The sequence below is a fragment of the Sus scrofa genome, chromosome 13 (assembly GCF_054392235.1).
Source record: "Sus scrofa isolate SSC_HxYL_T2T_F1_AM1 chromosome 13, Sscrofa_HxYL_maternal_Yorkshire_Landrace_v2.0, whole genome shotgun sequence".
NCBI lineage: Eukaryota > Metazoa > Chordata > Mammalia > Artiodactyla > Suidae > Sus > Sus scrofa.
The window spans coordinates 192,805,364-192,828,462 of NC_139395.1; the positions used below are offsets into that span (position 1 = coordinate 192,805,364).

The 23,099-nt window shown below is 36.2% G+C and overlaps 1 protein-coding gene across 50 annotated transcripts in view; it reads right to left on the minus strand.

Annotated features, from left to right (window-relative positions):
* Window positions 1-23,099, minus strand: part of ROBO2 (roundabout guidance receptor 2) — a 1,676,226-nt gene that overhangs the window by 15,875 nt on the left and 1,637,252 nt on the right. For all 50 annotated transcript variants that reach the window (XM_084991702.1, XM_084991700.1, XM_084991678.1 and 47 more), the window contains 3 exons: window positions 20,897-21,053; window positions 13,119-13,379; window positions 8,398-8,603 (listed from right to left, as the gene is read on the minus strand). In XM_084991702.1, coding sequence (XP_084847828.1) covers window positions 8,398-8,603; window positions 13,119-13,379; window positions 20,897-21,053 — 624 coding nt within the window. The remainder of the gene's footprint in view (window positions 1-8,397; window positions 8,604-13,118; window positions 13,380-20,896; window positions 21,054-23,099) is intronic.

The window sequence follows — 23,099 nt, forward strand, 5'->3', positions numbered from 1 at the left end:
TGGGTCGATCCCTGGTTTTGCTCAGTGGGTTAAGGATCTGACATTGCCATGAGCTGAGGTGTGGCTGGGATCTGGCATTGCTGTGGCTGTGGTGTAGGCCGGCGGCTACAGCTCCGATTGGACCCCTAGCCTGGGGACCTCCATATGCCGCGGGTACAGCCCTAAAAAGACAAAAGACAAAAAGAAAAAAGAAAAAAGAAAGAAAGAAAAGTTCTATTTATTTTGAAGCTCAGTATGATTTCTTTGCTATTAAATTACTTTAACTCCAGTTTTTTCTTTAATGCTAATCTTTATTTTAGAAAATTAACTATTACAAAGAACATCACTGGCATTAATATGTGTTTTCTGCAAAATGCAAAAAAGGTAATAGAGGAAGACAATCACGGCTTTGTGTAAAGTGCTGCAAAATACAATGATACTGAGAAATAATGCTCGTTCTTAATTTTTGGCAAGTTATTTATAATTTTATACTTTGACCGAAGCACACTGAAACCTTAATCTATTACTTAATACAATTCACATCACAATATTTTTTAGGTTGATGTATCATTAATGCATGACACAATAAAATACCAAGTGCAGCTTATCTTAAATTTTAAAAAGAGAGGTACAAAATATGACACTAATTTAATATTTTTAAATAAACCAAACACACATTCGCATAAAAGAGGTTCAAGTCAAGTGCCATAAATCCCCCCACCCCCCGCCTTTTCTCCAATATTTAAGAGACAGCAGTACAGTTAAGGGTGTTGCCATGATAAAGTGTTTATACTTTTAGCTGAGGTCCCAGGATACAATAACATGGGTTCATGCACTTTCAAGACAGAGAAAACAGAAACCAGAGGGGTTAGAGGGATCAGAGAAGTTAAATGGGTGTTAAGTGTAGCAGAGAAAGATAGAGTTTTGATTCTATTTGCCAAAAGCACAGAGATTCACTTTTTACTTTCCAAACAAATTCCCTTGACACAGGCCACTGCAAGGAAGCCAAGATAACACCAGCAACTGAGCCTCCTCTGAGAGAACCATTTCTGAGTTAATAATCACAAGTCAAGGACCAACAGCCTGAAATGAAAGGAGAAATGATGCAATCGGCTTTGCAATATAATGCTACAGCAGATAAGAAAAAAATCAGAGTGATTCAGTCAGTGATCACAAAAGAATATGAAACCCTAGAACTGAGGATACTTTTGGAACACAGGAAAGCTCAGTCTCGGCCCGCCTATGTCCTATTTTCTGTATTTCTAAATGCTGAACATCTGCAAGTAAATCTCTGCTGGCTGTCTGAAACTCACTCTCCTAACAAGCATCTTCTAGAAAAGCTCCAGCTTCATTCCTAAGCTCCTCCCGATTTCCTTCTAATCTTATCTATCTTCCTCATTGTCACTGAATTATTTTTTTCTGAAGCATGATAAATGTTTCATGATAAACATAATTCTGTTTTTCCAATCAAAGCCTTTCCTAGTTTTCCAATACCACATCTAAACACCTATGGGTGTTTTTGGGATCCTTCAATACCCAGCCCAGCCTACCTTTCCAGTCCCATTCCTTTTAAAAGCCTATGCAGTCCCCTTGCCTCACCCATATGATATGACCTCTCATTCCTGTGACATTATCAGTGGACTGTTACTCTGTTAACTCTATTACCCAAACTTAAAGTCCAAATCAATATCATGTCCTTTATCACCCTGATTCCACTTCATTTTCATCCCTGTCTTAGGGAGAATCAATCTCTCTACCTCTTGTGTTTTTGCATACAATAGCCTATCAGATCTCTCCAAACTAGAGTTTGTTGCATATATATGTTTCCTCTTCCAGAAAGCAGAACTCTGGAGATTAGGAATTATTTATTATTCATTTTAATATCTCATGCACAGGGACACTGCCAGTAAAAACTCAATAAACACTTGGCATAATGAATTAAATGTCTTCAATATTTTCATTATTCAGTATAAGTTCTATATGTTATTCTATTCCATGTGCAATTTCCTAGCAATGCCTTATTCTAGTTAGCCATAAGATCTCCTAGAAAATGTATTAAATAAGGAATATAACATAAGTCAACTCTTGTTGATCACTTGGACAATGGGGAAAGCAGTGATGTAACTAGTGTTCAATGTAAGGATTTCCACGTACAAATTTGCCAATCCCTAAGCCAATCAGCTCTTTTCCTGCCTTTGAGTCTTTTCATTGACTTTATCTCAATCATGAATGCTCCTTATGATGCTCTCAGAAATTCCAGTTTTTCATGAAGTTTCCCTTCATGCTTTTTTTCCCTTCCCTGGGAAGAGAAGGTAGCTTGGAGGACATGCCTTCAAGTGGGGGTGGGTCCATAAAGAAAGATGTTCTGTTTTCACTCCTCTCTGTAAGAGCAAAGAGGCTGATCAGTGTCTTCAGAGTTGAAGCCAAGTCTGCCATAGAGATTTGCTCATGATGGACAAGAGGAAAGCTAGTCACCCCAAACTAAAGAGGGACCAGGGCCCTCAGCTTAATACAGTTGAGTTTGCCTTCAAAATGGAGGGTAAGAAGGAAACTAAAAAGAAGGAAAAAAGGTCTTTCTGTCTTTATCTTTGACAGACTATCCTCTCTATTTGACATGTGGAGTATAGATGATAAACAGAATGGGTACATTTGTGGAAAATATTTTCAGAGACCACTGGCAATACACCATGAATAAAAAAATATATAACATAAATTTCCTTTGTGTTGTAAAATTGTCACAATTTACTGACTTCACCTCTCTGTGGCTACCATTCTTTCTCTTTCTTTAGATTTAAACACCAAGAGTGACCTGAAGATTTATGTAAACTATTACCAAAAAAAGGAGACAATAATTATAAGAAAAACATTAGTTCATCAATTAGAAAGTAAGCCATTTCTGTCATAATTGGTTTTCTTTCATAAGTATAAATATGAACATGAAAACTGAAATGAACACTAGGCAAAACAGCTCAGGGAGAGAGTCTTCACGAATTATAAGGAATCCATACCAATGTGACATGTTATGGCCCCAAACATAATCAATACATATTTAAACATTTAATGAAACATGAATTTATGTCACATTAGTCTGATTTATTCATGTTTGCATTTTTCATCTTTCCAAATTTCTCAGGTTTAAAAATTGCTGAAAGGTCAAAAAAAAATTTATTCAAGCTGTTTAAGAAAAACTGCAGATAGGACATTAAGTTGTTGCTCAAATGTTACTGAGTAGTAAAATAACATGATAAAGTGGCATCTTGCTGTGTCTCCATTACATCTTCAGCACTAAAATTAATTTATGATCAGTCATCAATTCATTTACATGTCGTTTTACGCTAAATCCTTCCTTGCTGTTAGATGCTGATCCTTAGATCCATTAAGCTAGAGTAAAGTGTACGCTTTATAATATGACCCTGCTAATTGTTGCATTACCATTTTTATTAGATACAAAAACTGGCTGTCCCCCATTTTTTTCAGCCAATATTTGATCCAGGGACTCTTCCTATTAAATGCAATCTGTTTAACTATCTCTTAACTAACTCTTAAGCCCTAAGTGTCTTTGGACATATCAATCCAAATATTGACCTCTGCTAAATGTAGAAAAACATGTATAATCTTTAGAAATTCTTTCACTCAAACATACTGAACATACAATAATTCACCTACATCCCTCAGACAGAAAGGAACAAGTAATACACATGGGAAGCAAAATGTGAAATTAAAATATCTTTTCTGTGAGACCTATGTCACCTGCTAACTTATTCTAATCAGATAAAAACTCAATATCTTATTCTTCTTTTATCTGTTAAATTTTGAAATGTGTATTTAATTTCTTTTTCAATACATCAAAGCAGTGGAGATAATCTAAGAAAATTATGAAATGATTCCTTAGCATTACCTTTGAAATTTCCCTATTACAAAAATATTTTCCTTTTTGCAACCAAAACAAGGCATCAGGCCATGCTTTTAAGTGGCCAGTTCTCTAAAAGATGTGTGGTCGCAGAAGGTGGGAGGCTGAAGGTGGGAGGCTGCCGGGTTTTACTGTTTTCAAAATGATCTGCTTTGGGACTTCCAGCAAAAACCTCCAAAAACATAAAATACAGAAAATACAGAGCCCCAATTTCCTTTCAACCAGGGTCTTTATGTGGGACCAGCAGTCAAGGAAACTTTTATTCGTTTCACTTCACAGCGCTCACTCTCAGTCTTAACATTTTGTGATCACTGAGGCAGTTAGAATTTTGGCTCCATGTTCAGAACATTTTTCTCATGCCCTCTCTCTTATGGCCTTCTATTTCTTTTTTCCTGTGGTGGAGTCATTCAATACAGGAAACACTCACCCCTGATTCCCACCATGAAAGTCAAAGAAAGAGGTATGAAAGGCTTCTCCCATCCTGCTACCCAAAAATGGCGGGTTGGCATTTAGAAAGAAATAGTACCAGCATATTCCTGAAGATGGAAACAATCCTGTATGCTTACTTTCTAGTCAAAGACGGACTGAGATGTGCTGTAATCAAAACATTTTTGTACGTTATTACAACCAAAGAGGTTAAAATTGTAAGTATAAATGAAAAAAAATTATAAAAATGATTTCCTATAAAAAATGCTGATAGAGTTGAATTTTGTTAGCGTGAGCCACTATAACAGTACAGAACTAAATATGAGAACAACAAATAATAAAAATTACATCTAAAAATTAACCTTTTTTGATACTGATTTAGCAGATATGGTAAAAAGTAATGTTTCCAGAGATAAAGTAATATGTTGCATTTGAATAAATACATAATATTCATATGTGTATAAGGGAGAGAGAGGAACAGATCAGGAAACCATTTTCCTCTTAAATATGTTTGAAAAAAGTTGAGCATTTCCAGAGCAAGGATCATGATAATTTATCTTTACCGTCTGCCACTTATCTGCTGATCTTAAAAAAGGCTTTAAACCCCTCTGTGACTCAACTTCCTTAATTATAAAATGAAAATAAAACTAGGGTTATGACAATTAAATGAGTCAATATATGTCAAAACCGTAGAACAGGAATCAGCAAACTTTTTCTATAAAGTGTCAGATACTAAATATTTTAGGGTTTGCTGTCTCTGTTTCCTATTTTTTGTTTGTTTCTTATTGTCTTACAATCCTTAAACAATGTAGGAAACATTCTCAGCTTACTAAGCTCCACATACAGAAAAACAGGCAACTGTTTAGAAGAGTACCTTGCACATACTAAGGGCTATACATGTGCAAGTTGCTGATGTTGTTCTTATTTTATTACTAATATTCTCATTATTCAATCTAAATTCCTAGCCAAGTGGTTGGAAGAGACTTTCATTGTGGAAATAAAAGATTTTCAAATACATTTTCCATTCCTGAGTTTTATGGACTGAATATTGATGTTCTCCTAAAATTCATATGTTGAAGCCCTAAACCCTAATGTTATGGTCCCTTGAGGTTTAGATGACATCATGAGGTCATGAGGGTGGGGACATTATAGCAGGATTAGGGACCTTTTCAAAAGAGACCAGCAAGCTTGCTCTCCCTCTCTGCCTTGTGAAGACACAGTGAGAAGAGGGCTTTCGCCAGGAACCCAATCTGCCCACACCCTGATCTTGAATTTCCGAGCTTCCAGAACTATGAGAAATAAATATTTGTTCTTTAAGGCAGCTAGTCTCTGGTATTTTGTTTTAACAGTCCAACCAGACTAAGACACTAAGATTATGAACTACAGAATTACTGATATCTTCCTCTCTTGTTGGCCTTTTCTATTCATGAACCATTATTTCAAAATGTTTTAAGTCTCTCATCTATTGCATAGTTTTTATGAAGATATTTAAAAATAATACACCTATTTCTTTACACAAATGGGCTCTGTACCTTGTTAACCACCAGTTTTCTTTAAGGTGGCAGCTGCTGGAAACGAACATATTTCCAAAGTAAAATCCTGAATAATTTTATATCCAGGCTTATTAGTCCATCTCTGTGTTATCACTGAATTTCCATTCTGGTTGGCTTTAAGAGTTTCAGGGAATGGAACAAAACTGTTGGTTCCATTTAATAAAAAAATAGTCGTTGGTTTCACGAAAGTGAAAATAGAGAATTCAGATGAAGGTAATGACTGATTTACTCACACTACATGCAAATTTAGAACTCAAAGTAATTTATGGTAAAATCAGAATCCTCTCTGTGGGCACTTACCATCTTAAAAACATAAAAAGCCAATGGAAATAGTCCCTGTTTTATTGCCCACCACATTTAGCACCATTAAACTAGCCTTGAGTGTCTGAAGAAAACATAAACACGTTAGAGCAATATTCATTAGTATGTTGATTTCTATAACATTTGGTCTGAACATACATTCATCTCAGGGCCATTCCTTTGCACACATAGACACACGTACATGCTCTCACTCACAACCCTATTTAAACTTATATAACACTCCCACACACCACTTTACATATAGTCACAAACCTTATCTATACTCTCAGACACACACACATACATGTTCATACTCCCAATATGTACATCCTTTTTGAAAGAAATATATATTTACTTTTATTTTTAACTTTGCTTAAACTGCACATACACCCTAGAAAGCAAAGTAAATCTTTGATCATACCTTCCTTACAAAGTTATTGTAAAGACAAAAGATAAAAGAAAGAAATGAGTTTCCTACTTGGCTACCTTTATGTAGAGTGCAAATTCTTTTACTAAAGAGAAGTATTATTCATCAGATAAATTCATTGTGGAATACATACCTAAACACCTTGAGGTTTTGATAAATGGCAGTAATTAAGCAGTGAATTCAAATAGGAAAACAGATTGTTTTCTTAGCAATAAAAGCTTCATTTGGAATGAACATTAGACTAGCTACAAGGAGAAATTCAGATTATTTTCAACTGCAGTCACATTAGACAGCCAACAATTAACAGGTGAGCATGTAAAAGTTCAAAAGGCATTCTTCTGATTTATAAATGCATTTATCATCTTTGACATTATAATATTTAATAAAAAGAACTACATAGGCTATGGCTGACTTTTATCGTTGCAATTCTTTACTGCATTCCTCATGTAAAAGAATTCAGTATCCTTAGTGAGATATGCAAAAATATGCAGAATTTTACCCTGAAGGAGATTATGCCAGAAATTCAGGCAAAGGGGCTTAACATAATAGTGCACTAATAAGTTAGCTCTCTGCACTCAAAGATTTAAACTTTTGCTCTGCCACCTTCAGTTGGATCCGGATTTAATATCACAGCAGTATAGCTGCAGTTCTTAAATCTTAATTAGCTCTGCCAGCAGATAGCCCCCAGGTAAAAAGAAAACCTCAAAAGTGTAGGCTCATGCATTACATTGTGTAATTCAGGAGGTCATGCAGAGGAAACATACAGGTACTCATGCTTCTCCATCACTGTCATAAAGCAGTTTCCATCACTGTTTCTGAACTCTAATATACAGTGCAACATCTGTGCAAATTAAGAAGCTGCTGGCGTAAAAGTGAACTAAATGGCACTGTGTTAAAATGCCTCCTAGAATGAAGGATATCATGAAGGTAAATACAGAAATGGGTGGTTTACAGAGAAGACCCAAGGGCATGCATAGACAACATTTAAATTTGCAGCAGTTATGTATTTACAGTCATGTAAGAGGCATTTTTGTGCGTGAAAGAAGGGATACCCACTTGAATAGAAAGACTGAATTTGGACTTTTCTCTGGAGTCATTGTGTACACATTAGGATTTAAGTTGTTTTTCAATACAACTTGATGAATTTAAATCCTAGCAAATGGGTTGCAGCCCTGGGATCATCCTAGGAGAATGATCTATCACTTAGTGAAGGAGACCAGAGCAAGTCAAAGGAGTAAACAAGAAAAAATACATTTCTTGAAAGAGGAGCAATTATTGGATCCAACAACATGAAATGTATAACCGTGTGGCTTTTCTCGCTATACATTTCCTCCACTCTAAAAATAATACCTTCTGCAACCTTAGAGAGGCTTATTCTGAAGATTTGCTTATTTTCATCGGAGAATGCTTTTACAGAGTAAAATATCAAGAAGCGTTTAAAGATTGCATTCACTTGTATGTTGCTCCCCATATACAAAATATATCATTTCTAAAAGTCAAGTTTTTTAATGTAATAGACTTGGTTCCCCAATAGAGTGAACTTTTCATGAAAGCCCTGGATATAATTGAGTTTTCTTTCATGTCTTTAAAGCTTTTTAAAATTCATGAATTTTCTTATCATTTTTGCAGCAAAGCAAAAGTATTTCCAAATCCTTTTTGAGTTTTGTGTTTAATATTAACATATTAAAAATGTTACAGAAATAGATGGAGTGGAATAAATCTTACATAAGGAAGTATTTGATTTTTGATGCATTTTAATGCTACAAATGGGTCAGTGATTTCTATTAAATCAGTTCTGTTACCTGTCACAGAGCTGTCTAGATTGTCCATACTGGATCCAGGCGTCTGCTCTAGTGCTCGCAGGGGTCTGGGGATTTCTAAAGCTTCCTCTTCATCGTCAGCATCATCATCTGGAACGTCTGTTTCCAAATCGGAAATCAAGGCTCCGGACATGTAACCTAATGGTGGAACTGGGGGCTGTGGAGGTTGATTATTGCTTTGAACATGCCTAGAATAGGAAGGCAGGGAAAAAACAAAAAAAGAATTGGTTAGCATGCCACAAAATTGTAGTAAGAATTAAACAGCATGCTACGGTAACTAATTTTGTCTTCTTGCGTTCCCTTAACTAATTTTGGAGCTTACTGTGCCTTCTTACACTTCAGCAGAGACAATGAGCTATGTATACATGACTTGCCAAAACAACAACGATAGAGACTATTACATTCTTCAATGGGTATTTATGGATGATACACAGAGGAAAAAAAAAAAATACAGATCCAGCATCTTTGTACAAATAAATCACCCAAAGGAGAATAGGAATATTCATCATGAATATCTATTTAAGGCTGACTTCTTCTTCCTTTTTTTTTTTTTTTTTTTTTTTTTTTGTCCCAAAAGAATGTAATTATATTCCCAGTTTCTTGTCGAAGTTCTAGTCAGCCTGTGTAACCCACATGACATGCTGGCTCTTACAAAGAAGAGCTGTCCCATGAAAACCTCATACCAATACACCCCTCCCCCAACCACGAGCACACTCCTGCCCTATGAGGCCTGCCTCGTGCATGATCCACCCCAGGTCCCATCTCCTGGAATCAGGCTGGGTGGCTGTTTTTAAATTTTTTTTTTTTTTTTTTTTGTCTTTTTGTCTTTTTTAGGGCCACACCCATGGCATATGGAGCTTCCCAGGCTAGGGGTCAAACTGGAACTGTAGCTGGCAGCTTACTCCACAGCCATGGCAATGCAGGATCCTTAACCCACTGAACGAGGCCAGGGATCTAACCCGAGTCCTCATGGGTACTGGTCAGGTTCATTAACCACTAAGTGCTGCTTTCACTTTAACCCAGTTCAGAGGAGGAACGATTACTCTGTGTTCTAACTAATTATTTCTGCATCTGTCTTGTCCACCTCAGAGTCAGAGAAGATTCATCTCAGCACTCCACGTTCAGAACATGACGTGGGCCAAATAAACCTGTGGCGATAGAATAAATAACTCTAAACCCAACTTGTGAAGTAGGCAGAACCTGTATTATCACCTCTCTTGAAGAATTTATTAAATTTAAATTTAAGTGACTTAGGTTCCAAATCACATGGTTAGCAAAACACAGAGCTGGACACTTGATGTTTAATTAACCAACTGCAAGGTTCACAAGATTCTGGATCTTTCAATGTTAAAGAGCCTAAGGTATTAGTTCTGGAAGCTACCTCAATATCATCAGCCCTACATGGCCCACATCTTTAATTTAACAGATCAGACATTTGAGGTCCCAAGTTATTATCTGGCATTCATCACAGCTCATTCATTGAAAGGTAAGGAAGCTTCCTAACTACTATCGCAGAAACTCTTGAGTGTTGATAGCAACATCTTGCTCTGAGTGTAGCCTCAAATTCTGTTTTTGAAATTGGGGATGTATTGAGCCAAGTCATGAGCAAGAGAATGTAAGGTGATATTTATATACATGATTCATTCTTTAATAATTTGCACTTTGGTCCTGGGAAGGACTGAACTGACCAACAATCTAGGTCTACATCACTGTTGACATTGCTTTATGGAATAAAGACACATTAGGGGTGAAATTAAACTTCTTGAATTCAGCAGAATTAGGAGATGAATGGGAAAAAGAGTACCTTACATTTAAAAATGTTAGTGACAGGCCCTGTACACTTCATGGGTCAGTATGAATAGAATCTCTGCGGGTAAAGCCTGGGATTAATATTTTTAAATGCTCCTCCTGTGATGTTGATACATAGCCCAGACAGAGAGGCACTTCCATTCTAGTAGGCAAGGTCCTGTGTGAGCACATGGAGACGCAGGCCTACCTCCCACATGGGGACCCAATTCTGGAGGATTGTTGACTGAATAGAAGCATTGTCAGAGAGAAGCAGGGTTTGCTTGTGGGTACCTGGACAGGTGGAGCTGAACTAGTTTGTTTACTCATTTAGCAAGTGTCTGTGGAACACTCACTAAGTGGGGCATTTTCCTAAGAGTGGCAAGACAGCAATGAACAACTTAGGTGAAAACTCAAGTCCTCTGAATAATAACAGCTCTAATTTATCTAGTTACTCTCTTAAGTGTTGTACAAGTGCAAACTCATTTAATTTTTCAAAAAACTATGATGTGAAATAAGGATTTTGACTTTGCTCAAAGAGAAGTTAGGCCCTTGTCCTGCACAGTAAAAAAAAAAATCGTTGCATCCATGGCATATGGAAGTTCCTGGGCCAGAGGTTGAATCCAAGCTGCAGCTGTGACCTACACTGCAGCTCTGGCAAGGCCAGATCCTTTAACCTGCTGCATGCTGCCAAGGATCGAACCAACATCTCTAGAGTGACTCAGGCCGCTGCAGTCAGATTCTCTATGCCACAGCAGGAATTCCTGTCCTGCACTTCTAAGAGGTAAACTCTAGAATGTCCTGTCTGATAAAATGTTTTGTTAGGCCAAAGGCCACTGGCTCCTCCATAAAGTCTAACAATATGAGTTATGGTGGGGGCTTGGAGTCACATGATATCAGCTTACCTGGAGGGTCCAGAGACCCAGGTCAGCCATGCAGATAGTCAACCATGTCTATGTAACAGACCTCCAGTAAAGACTCTGGATCTTAAGGCTCATGTTAGCATCCCTGGTTGACAATCCTTCATGCATGTCGTCACGCTTTGTTGCTGGGAAATTATGCTTTCCACAACTCCACTGGAAGAGGGTGACTGGAAGATCTGTCTTTGGAATTTCCTAGCCTTTCTCCATGTATTTCTTCTCTTGACTGATTTTAATCTATATCTTTTCATTACAATAAACTATAACTTCAAGTATAATAGATTTCAGTCAGTTATACGGATACTTCTAGCAAATTTTGAACCTGAGGGTGGTCTTGGGGGGACTCTCCCTTTGTATATGAGTCATTTACTGCTATCATTTTATAAATGGGGGATTAAAGCACAGCAATGTTAAGCACAGCAATGTTAAGCAAGCTGCCCATTGTCATACAGCTAATAAGAAGTGGCAATGGCAATGGTCCAGCGCTGGCTGACCATGGTCAAATGCCAGCCCAAGCAATCAGAATGCCTTGGGGTGGGGTGTGTGTAGCAGATTATCCAGAAGATTTCATCTGAGAACTACTGGGATAGAATCTGTGCTTTTAAATGACTAAACTGAAGGGCTTCATTCCATTAACTTGAAGGAAATTCTCCAGCTCTTAGAGCAGTTGACTTCACCTTCAATAGTGGTTTATAAAGTAGACTGATGCAAAATAATACTGTTTAATACTGTCTTTGACCTTTGCCAAAACATCTGATGATTGAGAAAAATGTCCAAGAACCTCCACTTCTAAGAAAAGAACCTATGTTTGTATAAGAGATACTCCTGGTTTTAGTATCTCTTTGTATATTTAGATGTGTTTTTATTTTATTTATTTATTTTTTATCTTTTTGTCTTTTTAGGGCCGCACCCACAGCATATGGAGGTTCCCAGGCTAGGGGCCTAATCGGAGCTGTAGCCTCCGGCCTACGCCACAGCCACCGCAACGCCTGATCCAAGCCATGTCTGTGACCTACACCACAGCTCACAGCAATGTCGGATTCTTAACCCACTGAGCGAGGCCAGGGATCAAACCCGCAAACTCACGGTTCCTAGTCAGATTTGTTAACCACTGCACCATGACGGGAACTCCCTAGATGAATTTTTAAAATAAATAGCTCATTAACACTGAGAATAAGACTTATTATCAGCTTATCCCAATAGCTATAACTATCAAAAAAGAAACTAATGCTATGTCAAAAAAATTTACTCTAACTTCAAGCACATGCGTAAATCAACAGATGATCTCAGTGGTACTGAGATTTTATTCTTAAGATTCAAAACTATATGTCACTGTTTGGAAGAACAGTGTTTGGTTCCACTTGTATTCTGGTCATATTTTCACAGGCTACTTAAGCAGACTGACAGCTATACGTTATGAAAGTTTACCATTGATTAGAAAAAAAAAAAGAATTTTGGATTTGTAATTTATTCCAGGGGATTTTTTGGGATGTGTTTACTGTACTAATAGTGTTGTCTTTTTCTGTCTCCTTTAATTCAGCCCAATGTAGGTCTTTAATAACTGACACTGACCATATGTGATTTGCAGAAACTTCCATTTACATATTCACAACCACACACAGAATTAATCACAAGCACTTTGAAGAATCTAAAAAGAGCCTTTCATTATGGTGTTGGAAGTGAATTCAAGGATAAGCTAATTGAAGCTAAACTGTAAATGAGAAAAGATTCTGGTGTAGCCAAAAGCACTTGAGCCTGAAATTCAGCAGATCTGAATTCTTGCTCCAGTTCATTCTAATTAGTTGTATGACTTTGGTCAAATTATGTAACATTTCATCAGTCAATTTCCTTATTTGGATGATTAAGGAGTTGAACAAAAGCATTTCTAACCCCAGCTGTAGAGTTCAGTAAGACCCTCCCGTGAATTTAGTTTGAAAGAACATTTCCTCCATCCATGTATGGAAAGCCTGGGGCCCTTGACCTAATGAGAGCATTTACCATGTTTGCTTTGCTATATCAAACTGATAGGCCCTTGTCAACTCATCCAGGTGAGTCTGAAGCATGGGCTGCATCTCTTCCCGTGGAGAGGGAGTAAGAGTTGCAGTGGACTGCTGTCCAAAGGAAATAGCAGGAGAAGAAGCCACGCCTCGGACAGGAGGGGTTGGCACACGATCATCATCTTCTTCCAGTTCATCTTCCATACCCTGGTGTAAGTAAGTTTGCACTGGTAATGGTGGGCACCAGCTGTCACTGTCATAGCTGAAATTATATGAGAAAAAAAAAGCACATTACATTTACACACATGCATACACACACAATTGCACTGGCAATGGATGGCAACCACAAGAGTATCAAAAATGTCCTCCCAGTTTATTTCCTCCTGATTTCTAGTTGTTGGTGCTATCATAGTAAATCACCTGGCTGTTATCTTGATTTCTAATCATCAGTGCATCTGTTATCTCAAAATCTCAATGTATTCTTAAAAGATCTTTTTAGCTAATTGTTATCCCGTAGTTACAAAGGCGATAACTTCCCAACAAATTTACTCATGTGGAAAAACCAAATTGCTACTTAAAGACAGTGAATGAATTTAGTGCTTGTAGACTTCACTAATTTCTTCTCTTATTCATCCTTGTGTACCAACAGAACATGCCAATATTCATCTGAGGTGTTTGTTTATTTTTATTTACTCTTATTCTAGATCCATGCCAAACTTTACGCCATATGACACATCAGTCATCAAGATTTTGTGCTACAAAATGTATTCAATAGCCTTGCAACTGTCTTAACTTTCTTATTTTTTTATTAGAAACAGATGATTCTTTTATCCCTCTACATCTGCAATCTATAAAACAGAAATTTAAAACCTAACCCTATAAAATATATATTAAAAAGAAAAATAACAACTTTTAAAAACAGCATGTTTTAGGGACTCTAGTGAGGGACTATAGAAAATCAATCCAAAATGTTGTAATTGCAATACAAAATCAGTAGCATTTTAATTTACACCTTCTCTGTAACACTATTATTTTCATAAATCAGATAGATCCCAAAGGACTTTTAAAAAGAGACTTAAGGATAAGATAAGCTATGTCCTTAGATGAAATTGTCCTATAAATTCAGCCTCTTAAATATCTCCCAAATCTTTATTCTACACTTCACCTCTACCCCCCCATCACAGATGAGTTTGCTTCTGATGTAAGCCAGCCCATTAGCTTCCCTAGTCTCTTGTGATGTCATCTTCATCCCTTCTATTCTATCCTCCATCCAGGCAATGGGATTATATTTCTAAAATCTTCTTTCCCATCACACCTATGTTTAAATTATTCAGTCATACTGCTAATTTAAGAAAAAAGTTCAAACTCCTTAGCATAGACTTAAAAGACACTTCCTCATCTCATCAGCCTATTTTTCTAGCTTAATTTCCCATTATTTCCCCAACACCAGCCTCCTCTCTATTCTTTTCTAAACTCTGGATCAGTATATGACTATTCTCAAATCATCTGACTTTGAGCTTCTGCTCCTCCTTCAAGGTTCAGTCCATGTCCTCAGTTTTGTGAGCTCTCTCTGCCCCCATCACATGGAATTGATTACAAGCCCATAATACGTATATTGGGCACTCCACATTTTACATTGGGATTATTTGTTTCATGTCCCCCTTTCCCTACTATTCTGTGAGCTCCTCGAATCAAGAACTCTGCAATCCTCAACTCTGCATTTCTAGCACCTAGTACAGAATCCAGCATATAGAAGATTTTCACAAAGAAACTGAAAACAGAGTATTACAAATGTATGTCTTTAATCCTGATGTCCCTTACAAAACACTAACTTGTAAATATCCAGATGATTCTTGAATATTTACTTGAGAGTCTTTCCACTTATCCCATTTAAAAATGGATTTGTCAAAAAACCTACACATGGATGTTTATAGCAGCTTATTCATAATTGCTAAAACTTGAAAGCAACAAAGATATCTTTCAGTAGGTGAATGAATAAATAACTTGTGGCACCTCCAGATAATGGAATATTATTCAGTGCTAAAAAGAAATGTGTTACTGAGCCATGATAAGACATGAAGGAAAATCAAATGCATATTACCAAGTGAAAGAAGACAATCTGAAAAGTCTCTACACTGTATGATTCCAACTATATGACATTTTGGAAAAAGCAAAACTATGAAGATAGTAAAAACAATCAGTGTTTTCCAGAGGTTAAGGGGAGGGAAGGATGAACAGGCTGAGCACAGAGAATTTTAGGGCAGTGAAACTACGCTGGATGATACTACAACAGTGGGCACATCATTATACATTTGTCCTACTGTTCAGTGTACATCTGTAGATGGACTGTACAACTCCAAGAGTGAATCCTAATGTCAACCATGAATGTTGGGTGATAACAATGCCTCAATGTAGTTTCATCAATTTAAAAAAGATACCATTTTGGGGGGAGATAGTGATGGTGGCAGAGGCTACCCATGTGTGGGGGCGACAAAAGCAAGTCTAGGAGAACATGAGAGAATAGATGAAAGAAATTTGGGACACCATGCAAATCATATAGACAGAACTGTTCATCAACTCTGAGGTATTCATATCTTAATTCACTCCAGAACCACAGATACTTAGGTTCCATGCATTTTCTTATTTATTCATTTACCTATTTATTTGCTTTTTATGACTACACCTGCAACATATGGAAGTTCCCAGGCTAGGGGCCGAATTGGATCTGCAGCTGCCAGCCTACACCACAGCCACAGCAATGCCAGATCCAAGCCACATCTGTGACCAACACAACAGCTCACAGCAATGCCGATGGTTAACCCACTGAGTGAGGCCAGGGGTGAAACCTGCATCTTCAGGGATACTCCTCAGATTTGTTTCCACTGAACCACAATGAGAACTCCAGGTTTTGTACATTTTCTGAATGGCAAGAAATCAACAGATGGTTCTACGAATGTTCTGAAAAGGACAGCTCGTTTTTAGAGTTTCCTTCACATTTACAGATGTATATCTTATTTGAGTGATGGAAATTCAACTTTTTCTTGTAGTAACATAAAAAGACTATGAAAATGATTCTAATGCCAAACCAAAGGTCTTTTGGCCAACCTTTCCAAGAGAAGCTTTTGTTCTTTGACATGCTGTCAGTGAAGTGTGAGGCATCATATTATCTGTCCTGCCTGGTGAATAATGAGCAGGATGACAACAAATCAATGTTGCATGTGAACTAACTTGTGAAAGGCCAGATACAAACAGCAAATTACTAATAAAAATACAATAAAGTTCAACACCCACAAAAGCCTGCCAATTTCTAATTGCAATAGCAAAACAAAGCTTCAGTTTTCTATTGAATTATTACCGGATTCTCCTTGGCATCATATGATTCTATTAAAATACATTATATATGTACAGCTGAGAACAAACACATTTTGATACATTTTTGCCTGAGCTGAGAGAAGCATATTAAGAGAGAGAACATTTACCATTGTAGTTACAGTACTGAATTAACAAATACTTTTCTATTTGAACAATGATTTGATAACTTTCGATATTTAGTATTGTGGGGGCAAAATGGCTCAAGAAAGACTTAGAAAGAAAATTGATGGTATCTAAGCTCTTAGAAACAATATTAAACATTGTAATAAAAAGCAAGGGACAATCTTTTCAAGATTGTGATTATTTTGTGTTACATGTATTTCCAAAATCTATCCCTCTCTTTTCCTCCTGCTGCTGTTTGCCCTTATTTTATTCCCTTATCATTTTTATCGTATTGGTCATTCTGCTGCAATATCCCACACATGTGGCCCTAACATCATGTCTTTCAATCCATCATCTATATCCAAAGATTAGAATCCTTGTAAAACATACAAGACCTCACAATTGACCTCAAGACACCTTCTCAGATTATCTCCTACCCTATAAACCTCATACGGCAGGAACCAGCTGCAGAAAGATAGACAAACAAATAAAATGTAATGTGATGAGTATTACAATAGAGGAGTAAGCTTAGGGAATAATGAAAACTAAAGGAAAAGTAAGTAACCTTAACTAGAATTAGATAGTTTCAAAGGAGTGGGAAATACTAAAGGAAAACTAATGGGGCAATTCCTTTTTTTTTTTTTTTTTCTCATCTTTTATTTCTATTTCTTTTGCCTTTAGCTAGGAAAATTACTCTCCATCTGCAAAGCAAATGGTGACAGTAGTAACATTTCACTGAGGTCACTGGTTAGCATTCTATTCTGATGTGGAAACTATGTTAGGGACTATTTCACATTATTTCGTCCTTTCTGCTTCCAGCTCACAGCCTGGCACCCAACTGCCACCCAACCCTAGATATTATTTGTGACTAAATGACCCAAGAGTCTTCTCAAAATTCAACTGCTATGGGCTTGCCCCAGCTTTATCTAGCATACATGCTCATCCCTTTCTGTATACGTTATTATTTTGTACACATTGCTTAGTTAGGGCTTGCCATACAAAATGGTGTGTGTGTGTGTGTGTGTGTGTGTGTGTACGGTTCCTGGTCTCTACCTCCCTCCCCTGTGGGTTTCCTGATTCAGGGATCAGATCCTCCTTATTACTTGTGTATCTATTTATTTCATCCCTTTTGCTATCCTTCCTGGCACTAGGCTTAACACTTCTTATGTACTTGAAAAAAGAATGTGTGCTGAATAAGTTCTCTGTTATGTCAAAACCAACAAAAACAAAATCTACATAACACCATACAAAGTACAATTGCTGAATCTTTGCTTGTTGGGAAGAGAAATTTTTAAAAACAAAGAGATGATTTCTAAAGTTTTTGTTGTTTGTATTTCAGGAAACCTTTAAACTTGCCTAAGTTTCAAATCAAGGCATATAATAATTTGATAATAGAGCTCTTCTGTAAGATATTCAAATATCATGAATACCTGAGGATAAATACGGAAAATATTCAAAGAGCTTTTCCTTTCGAAACTGCTCTTTTGCCCCTTTTTTGTTTGCTCATTTCTGTTCCCCTCTAAACTTAAAAGAACCTCATTATAGGAATGGGATCACCAGGCAATTGAAACTATCTTCTGACTTATGTTCTCCTGAAAGTACATCATGCCTCGACTAACCTGTTCATTCTTTTCCTAGATTAAAATAAATAAGAATGAAGAATGAAGAAGTTAAAGAATGACTAGCCCTCTATTCCCAATCCTGCAGGCAGATCACATAGGTAAGATGACATCTGAAGAAGTCAACCGGCCTGCACACATCGGAGAATGATGAAGAACCCAACCTCCTGCCTCCATGATTCACTGAAATTTTCCCCCCTTCATCTCCTTTAAAAACTGAATGGCTGAGCAGAAACTTCAGAGTTGTTCTTGGGACGTGAGTCCACCATCTCCCTGGATTACTGGCTTTTCTGATTAAAGCATCTTTCCTTTCTTTTGACACTTGCCTCTTGAATTACTGGCTTTTGAGCAGGGAGCAGCTGAAACTGAATTTAGCAACATTTCAGTATTATAAGGTTTTCACATTAGATGATACAAAAATATAAATAACATATCAAGAAATGGACAATGTCATTGCCAAAATTAGTAATCAAGAGTCAGAATGACTCTTGCCATATTGACTTTAAATAGATGTTTTCATTAAAAACAATTAAAATAACTTTCAAGGGTTAATCTTTATAAAAACTCTAAATCCACAGAATAAGGAAATTAAACTTTGGTGCCAGTTTACTAATATGCTAAGATTTAACTACAATTTTTGTTAAGAGTGATAAATTTTTTTCAGGGAAAACTAAGTACTTGAGGCAAAAGACTCAAAGGTGAATAAGAACTAAAGTATATGCCACAGACTGGATATATACAGTTAAAACATATAATCCTTCACCTGCCTAAAATATTAAATGGATTTTTAAAAATGTTTTAAAAAAGAACCTCAAATATCATGTAGTCCAGATGAATATTAAAAATTAAATTTTAAGGCAGGTGGAAATTATATTTTATATCAACAATGTTTTGCAGAAAACATAAAGATTTGTACCACAAAATCAAGTGAGCATTTAGCACTTATTTGGAATGTTTAGCATTTACTTGAAATAACTTACTTTAATTTAATGAATAATAGGTGTTATTTTAGTCCACATATTTTAAGCAGACTTGGAAAAGGAAAAAGAAAGATTCCAAATTACCTATAATTTTTATGTTATCTGAGTTCAAGACTTTTTTGTGTTTAACAGCACTATTTTCTCTCCCCAGATTACAAGTTCTATTTTCCTATTTTGTAACTATAGCATTTAAAATGCAGATTTCTCAGCCCTGTAATAATATTTTCCTGTGAAATATATATCTCTGCTCTCCATTCAGGAACGATGTGACACTAACACATTCATAATATCGACATGTATTACATAAGATCATGTGCAAATTTTTATTTTTTAAAAAAAGAGAAAGAGGATGTGCTTTTTAATTCCTATTTTAAATGTGAAATTAAAAAAAAAATGATATGCATACATATGGGAACTATAATCCCACAGAAGCAAATGAAGCGCTTTCAAGGGAAAGATATAGAGAAAAAATATGGAGGTATGCATATGTGTACATATATGCATGTCTAGCTATTTGACTGTGTATATAATGCATAGAGTGAGTATATATGTGTGTGTATGTATATACACATATATGTGTCTATAAATATGTGTGTGTTTGTATATATATATATATATATATATAACCAAAAGCAAAGGCAAATAGAGTCTTTTGGAGGAAGCAAATGTGACAGAGAAAGTTCTAGTTAGAAAAATAAATCTGGAGACCTCCAAGACAGCAGTTATGTAAAAACAAAAGGAGATGGAGAAAAAATTATAAGCATGTACATGTGATCTTTATGTAAAACAAGGTAGGAAATAAAACAATTATTTAAATAAACTGAGATATTTTACTATCTACATACTTGTCAATAAAGGAAAACTTAGAAAAAGAAAAATTTCTTTTATTCTGTATTTTTCAGTTTCAGTCAAATGCAGTGGGTAATCTAGGAACTATGAGGAAGACTTAGCACTCAGAATTATTAATGTAGAAAAAGAGACTATGTTTCTTTTGACTCACTTTTTTTGGATTAAAAAAAGAGTATCAGTATCTTTCTACTTTAAAATCAATTAGAACTTAAACTAACAGGAAAACAAAGTCTTGCAAGATATTTGGCAAAGAATAAGGAAACTGGTCACATTTAAAGGCTCTTAAAGGAAATTTTCTAACTTAAAAAGGTTTTGTTACAGGGTGTGCATTGGCTTGAACCTCTTTTATTGTTCCGACCCCTAAATTCCCATCAAAGCTGATGATTAAAGTCCTACCCACTGGTCTGGTCCCTACAATTATCCCATTGTGATGGAGCTCAACAGTGGGCACCCTGCTATGGCCAAACATCAAGTCATTAGAGAACTGCAAGGGATGATGAAGAAGGTTATTTTAATTCCCTTTTCAGCCCTCTGAGGAGTGGCTCTTTAGTTCGCAGAGCTCTGGGTTACTAGCTTTCAAACTAACAAGCAATATTTTAAATGGAGGCTGCATTATCATGATTGCAGACAATCTAAGGCACTTGATGGCCAAGGATTCTAGGTCCTCAATACGTGTCGTGTTGTATTTATCAGCTAGAAATATATAAATGAGGCAAACAATAAGGGGGGGGGAGCAAAGAACAGACTGGAAAGGGGTCAGAGAAAACATTAAGAGAAGACAGTATCAAGATAAAAAGGCATAATAGAGAAAAGAGTATAGCCCTGGGCATTTTGTTGGTATATGAAATATTTTTTACCCATTTTCTTGCTGTTCCACTGCATAGTGTTCCAGCTCTGTACCAGGAAGGGGCTGGACAGGGGGAGGAGGTAGTGGAACATTGGCCCAATTCGATCCATTGCTTTTCTGTGGTTTAGAAGAGTTTTTATTTTTCTTCTTTTTTCCACCTTTCCCACCTGAAAGTAATGATAAATCTATTCAGACATACAGAAGATCATAAGAAACAGAGTACATCGGATGGGAAGACTTATGTTTTCAAAACACCAGAATCAGTATGTTACTGTTGTTAAAAGTTATAAACAATGAAATAATACAATCAGAAATTTTTTTTAAATAAATCACTCAAAATTATATTGTTTCTTTCACAATGCATTAACTGCAGAGCAATTCAAACCAAAAACATGGCTGCAGTAGCAAAAGCACATTTATTGATTTATTCAAGTTTGCTGCCTCCACGTTTTCATTGTTAGGCGAAATAATGGGCCATAACAAATTCTTTCAAATGTCAGATTTTAGTGCGTTTATAATGCTCTTTTGCATAAACTGTCTCAGTGGAAAATGCAGTGCCTAAGAATACAGGCTAAACTTTTCCATTAGAATTTACTCAATTTAATTAATCCAGGAGAGTAACAGTTTTCTCTCAAAAGTAACTTATAAAAATCAATCAACTACAGTCTGGAGCATACTTGTAAATCTTACACAATGATAGGTTTTATGGAGTTTTTAACTAATGAATGGCACAATTATTTTTGCATATAGTGAGAGTAGTTCCCAGCATAATTCTTAAAAATTCCAAAAATGCAGAAAATTAAAGGAAATATAGTAATCAGTTTCAGTATTATTTTCATACAAATGTATTCATGCACAAAACATGAGCAGAAAGTAACTTGGCAGCCATATCTGGAATTACCAGAGCTTAGTGAAATATGAAAATAAAATTTATCATTTGTTCAATGCAGTATTTTTCACTCTTCCAAAATTAAGTCCATAAAGATTCTTTCTAAATGGACCAGAGTTGGCAAAATTGTGTACTTCTGGAGCAGAATGATAAAAGATATTTCAGGGTAATCTAAGTAAATCTGTTACTCTCACTATAGTCAATAGCTGTTATTTTCAAAAACAAAAACAAAACATTATTGACCCCTGAACTTCATCATTATGGAATGAAAAGTTGTAAGCATCAAATATTTACATCAGGGCTATCTAACAATAGAGATATTGTTTAGAAGTTTACCTCATCTCCTTTCTTCTACCAGTTATTAACCTGAATCAGCCAATTGAGAAAATTGTGGAATTTAAGAATAATTTTGAGTGCCAGAAAGTCATGAAACAGCTAAACTGGACATAGACACTATTGCCAATTTTGGAATTGTGTCTGTATTCTAGGTAGTGTGCACATACATACTTTTAAACAGGCACCCCTGAAAACTAAGCACTTTTACCTTTCCTTTCACTTTTTATCTTTGACAGAAGGAGAGGTAGTAAGAGAAAGGAGAGCAGGTATATTCTGCTTTGAGGATAAGAGCTTGACCTCTGGGTGTGGAAACTAGTTTCTCACTTAATAAATCATTCAAAAAATATCACCTCAATTTCCACACATGTGAAGAAGATATGAAGTTACCCCTCTGGGGGGGTTATTTTAAGGATTACAAGAAATAATGCATGTAAAGGGCTCAGAATGTACAGAATGCTCAATAAATGCCAGTTACGATCACTCTTTCCCATCTCCTCTGTCTCAGGTGAACACAATTCCATTTCCAAAGCCTTTGCCATGCCCAACTCCTTCAATCCCAGTGAGTATCCCAGGAAAACCCTGACTCTTAGAATAAAAATAATAAACTGACTGAATTTAAGTCTGCAATTTTTGGTGCTTAAAGCATGTGAATCTTAATCCTTCGTTTCCTGATAACACACCAAAATAAAAACAAAGGATCATATCTTTCTCGGTAGTACCCGAACTGTGTTTCAATACTTAAAAGAAGAATGGGTTGGATATGTATTTTGTATAGCTTTTCCCTAAGTTGAACCTCTTTTATTCCTTGTATGTTTATACATGTACAATGCTTTTTTTTTCACTTTTGAGAGCACTTTTAGAAATGTTATATGATCACCACCAGAACTGAGTGACACAAATAGAGGAGTTTTTATTTTTATTTAATTTTTTTTTTCTGTCTTTTTAGGGCTGCACCCATAGCACATGGAAGTTCCCAGGCTAGGGGTTG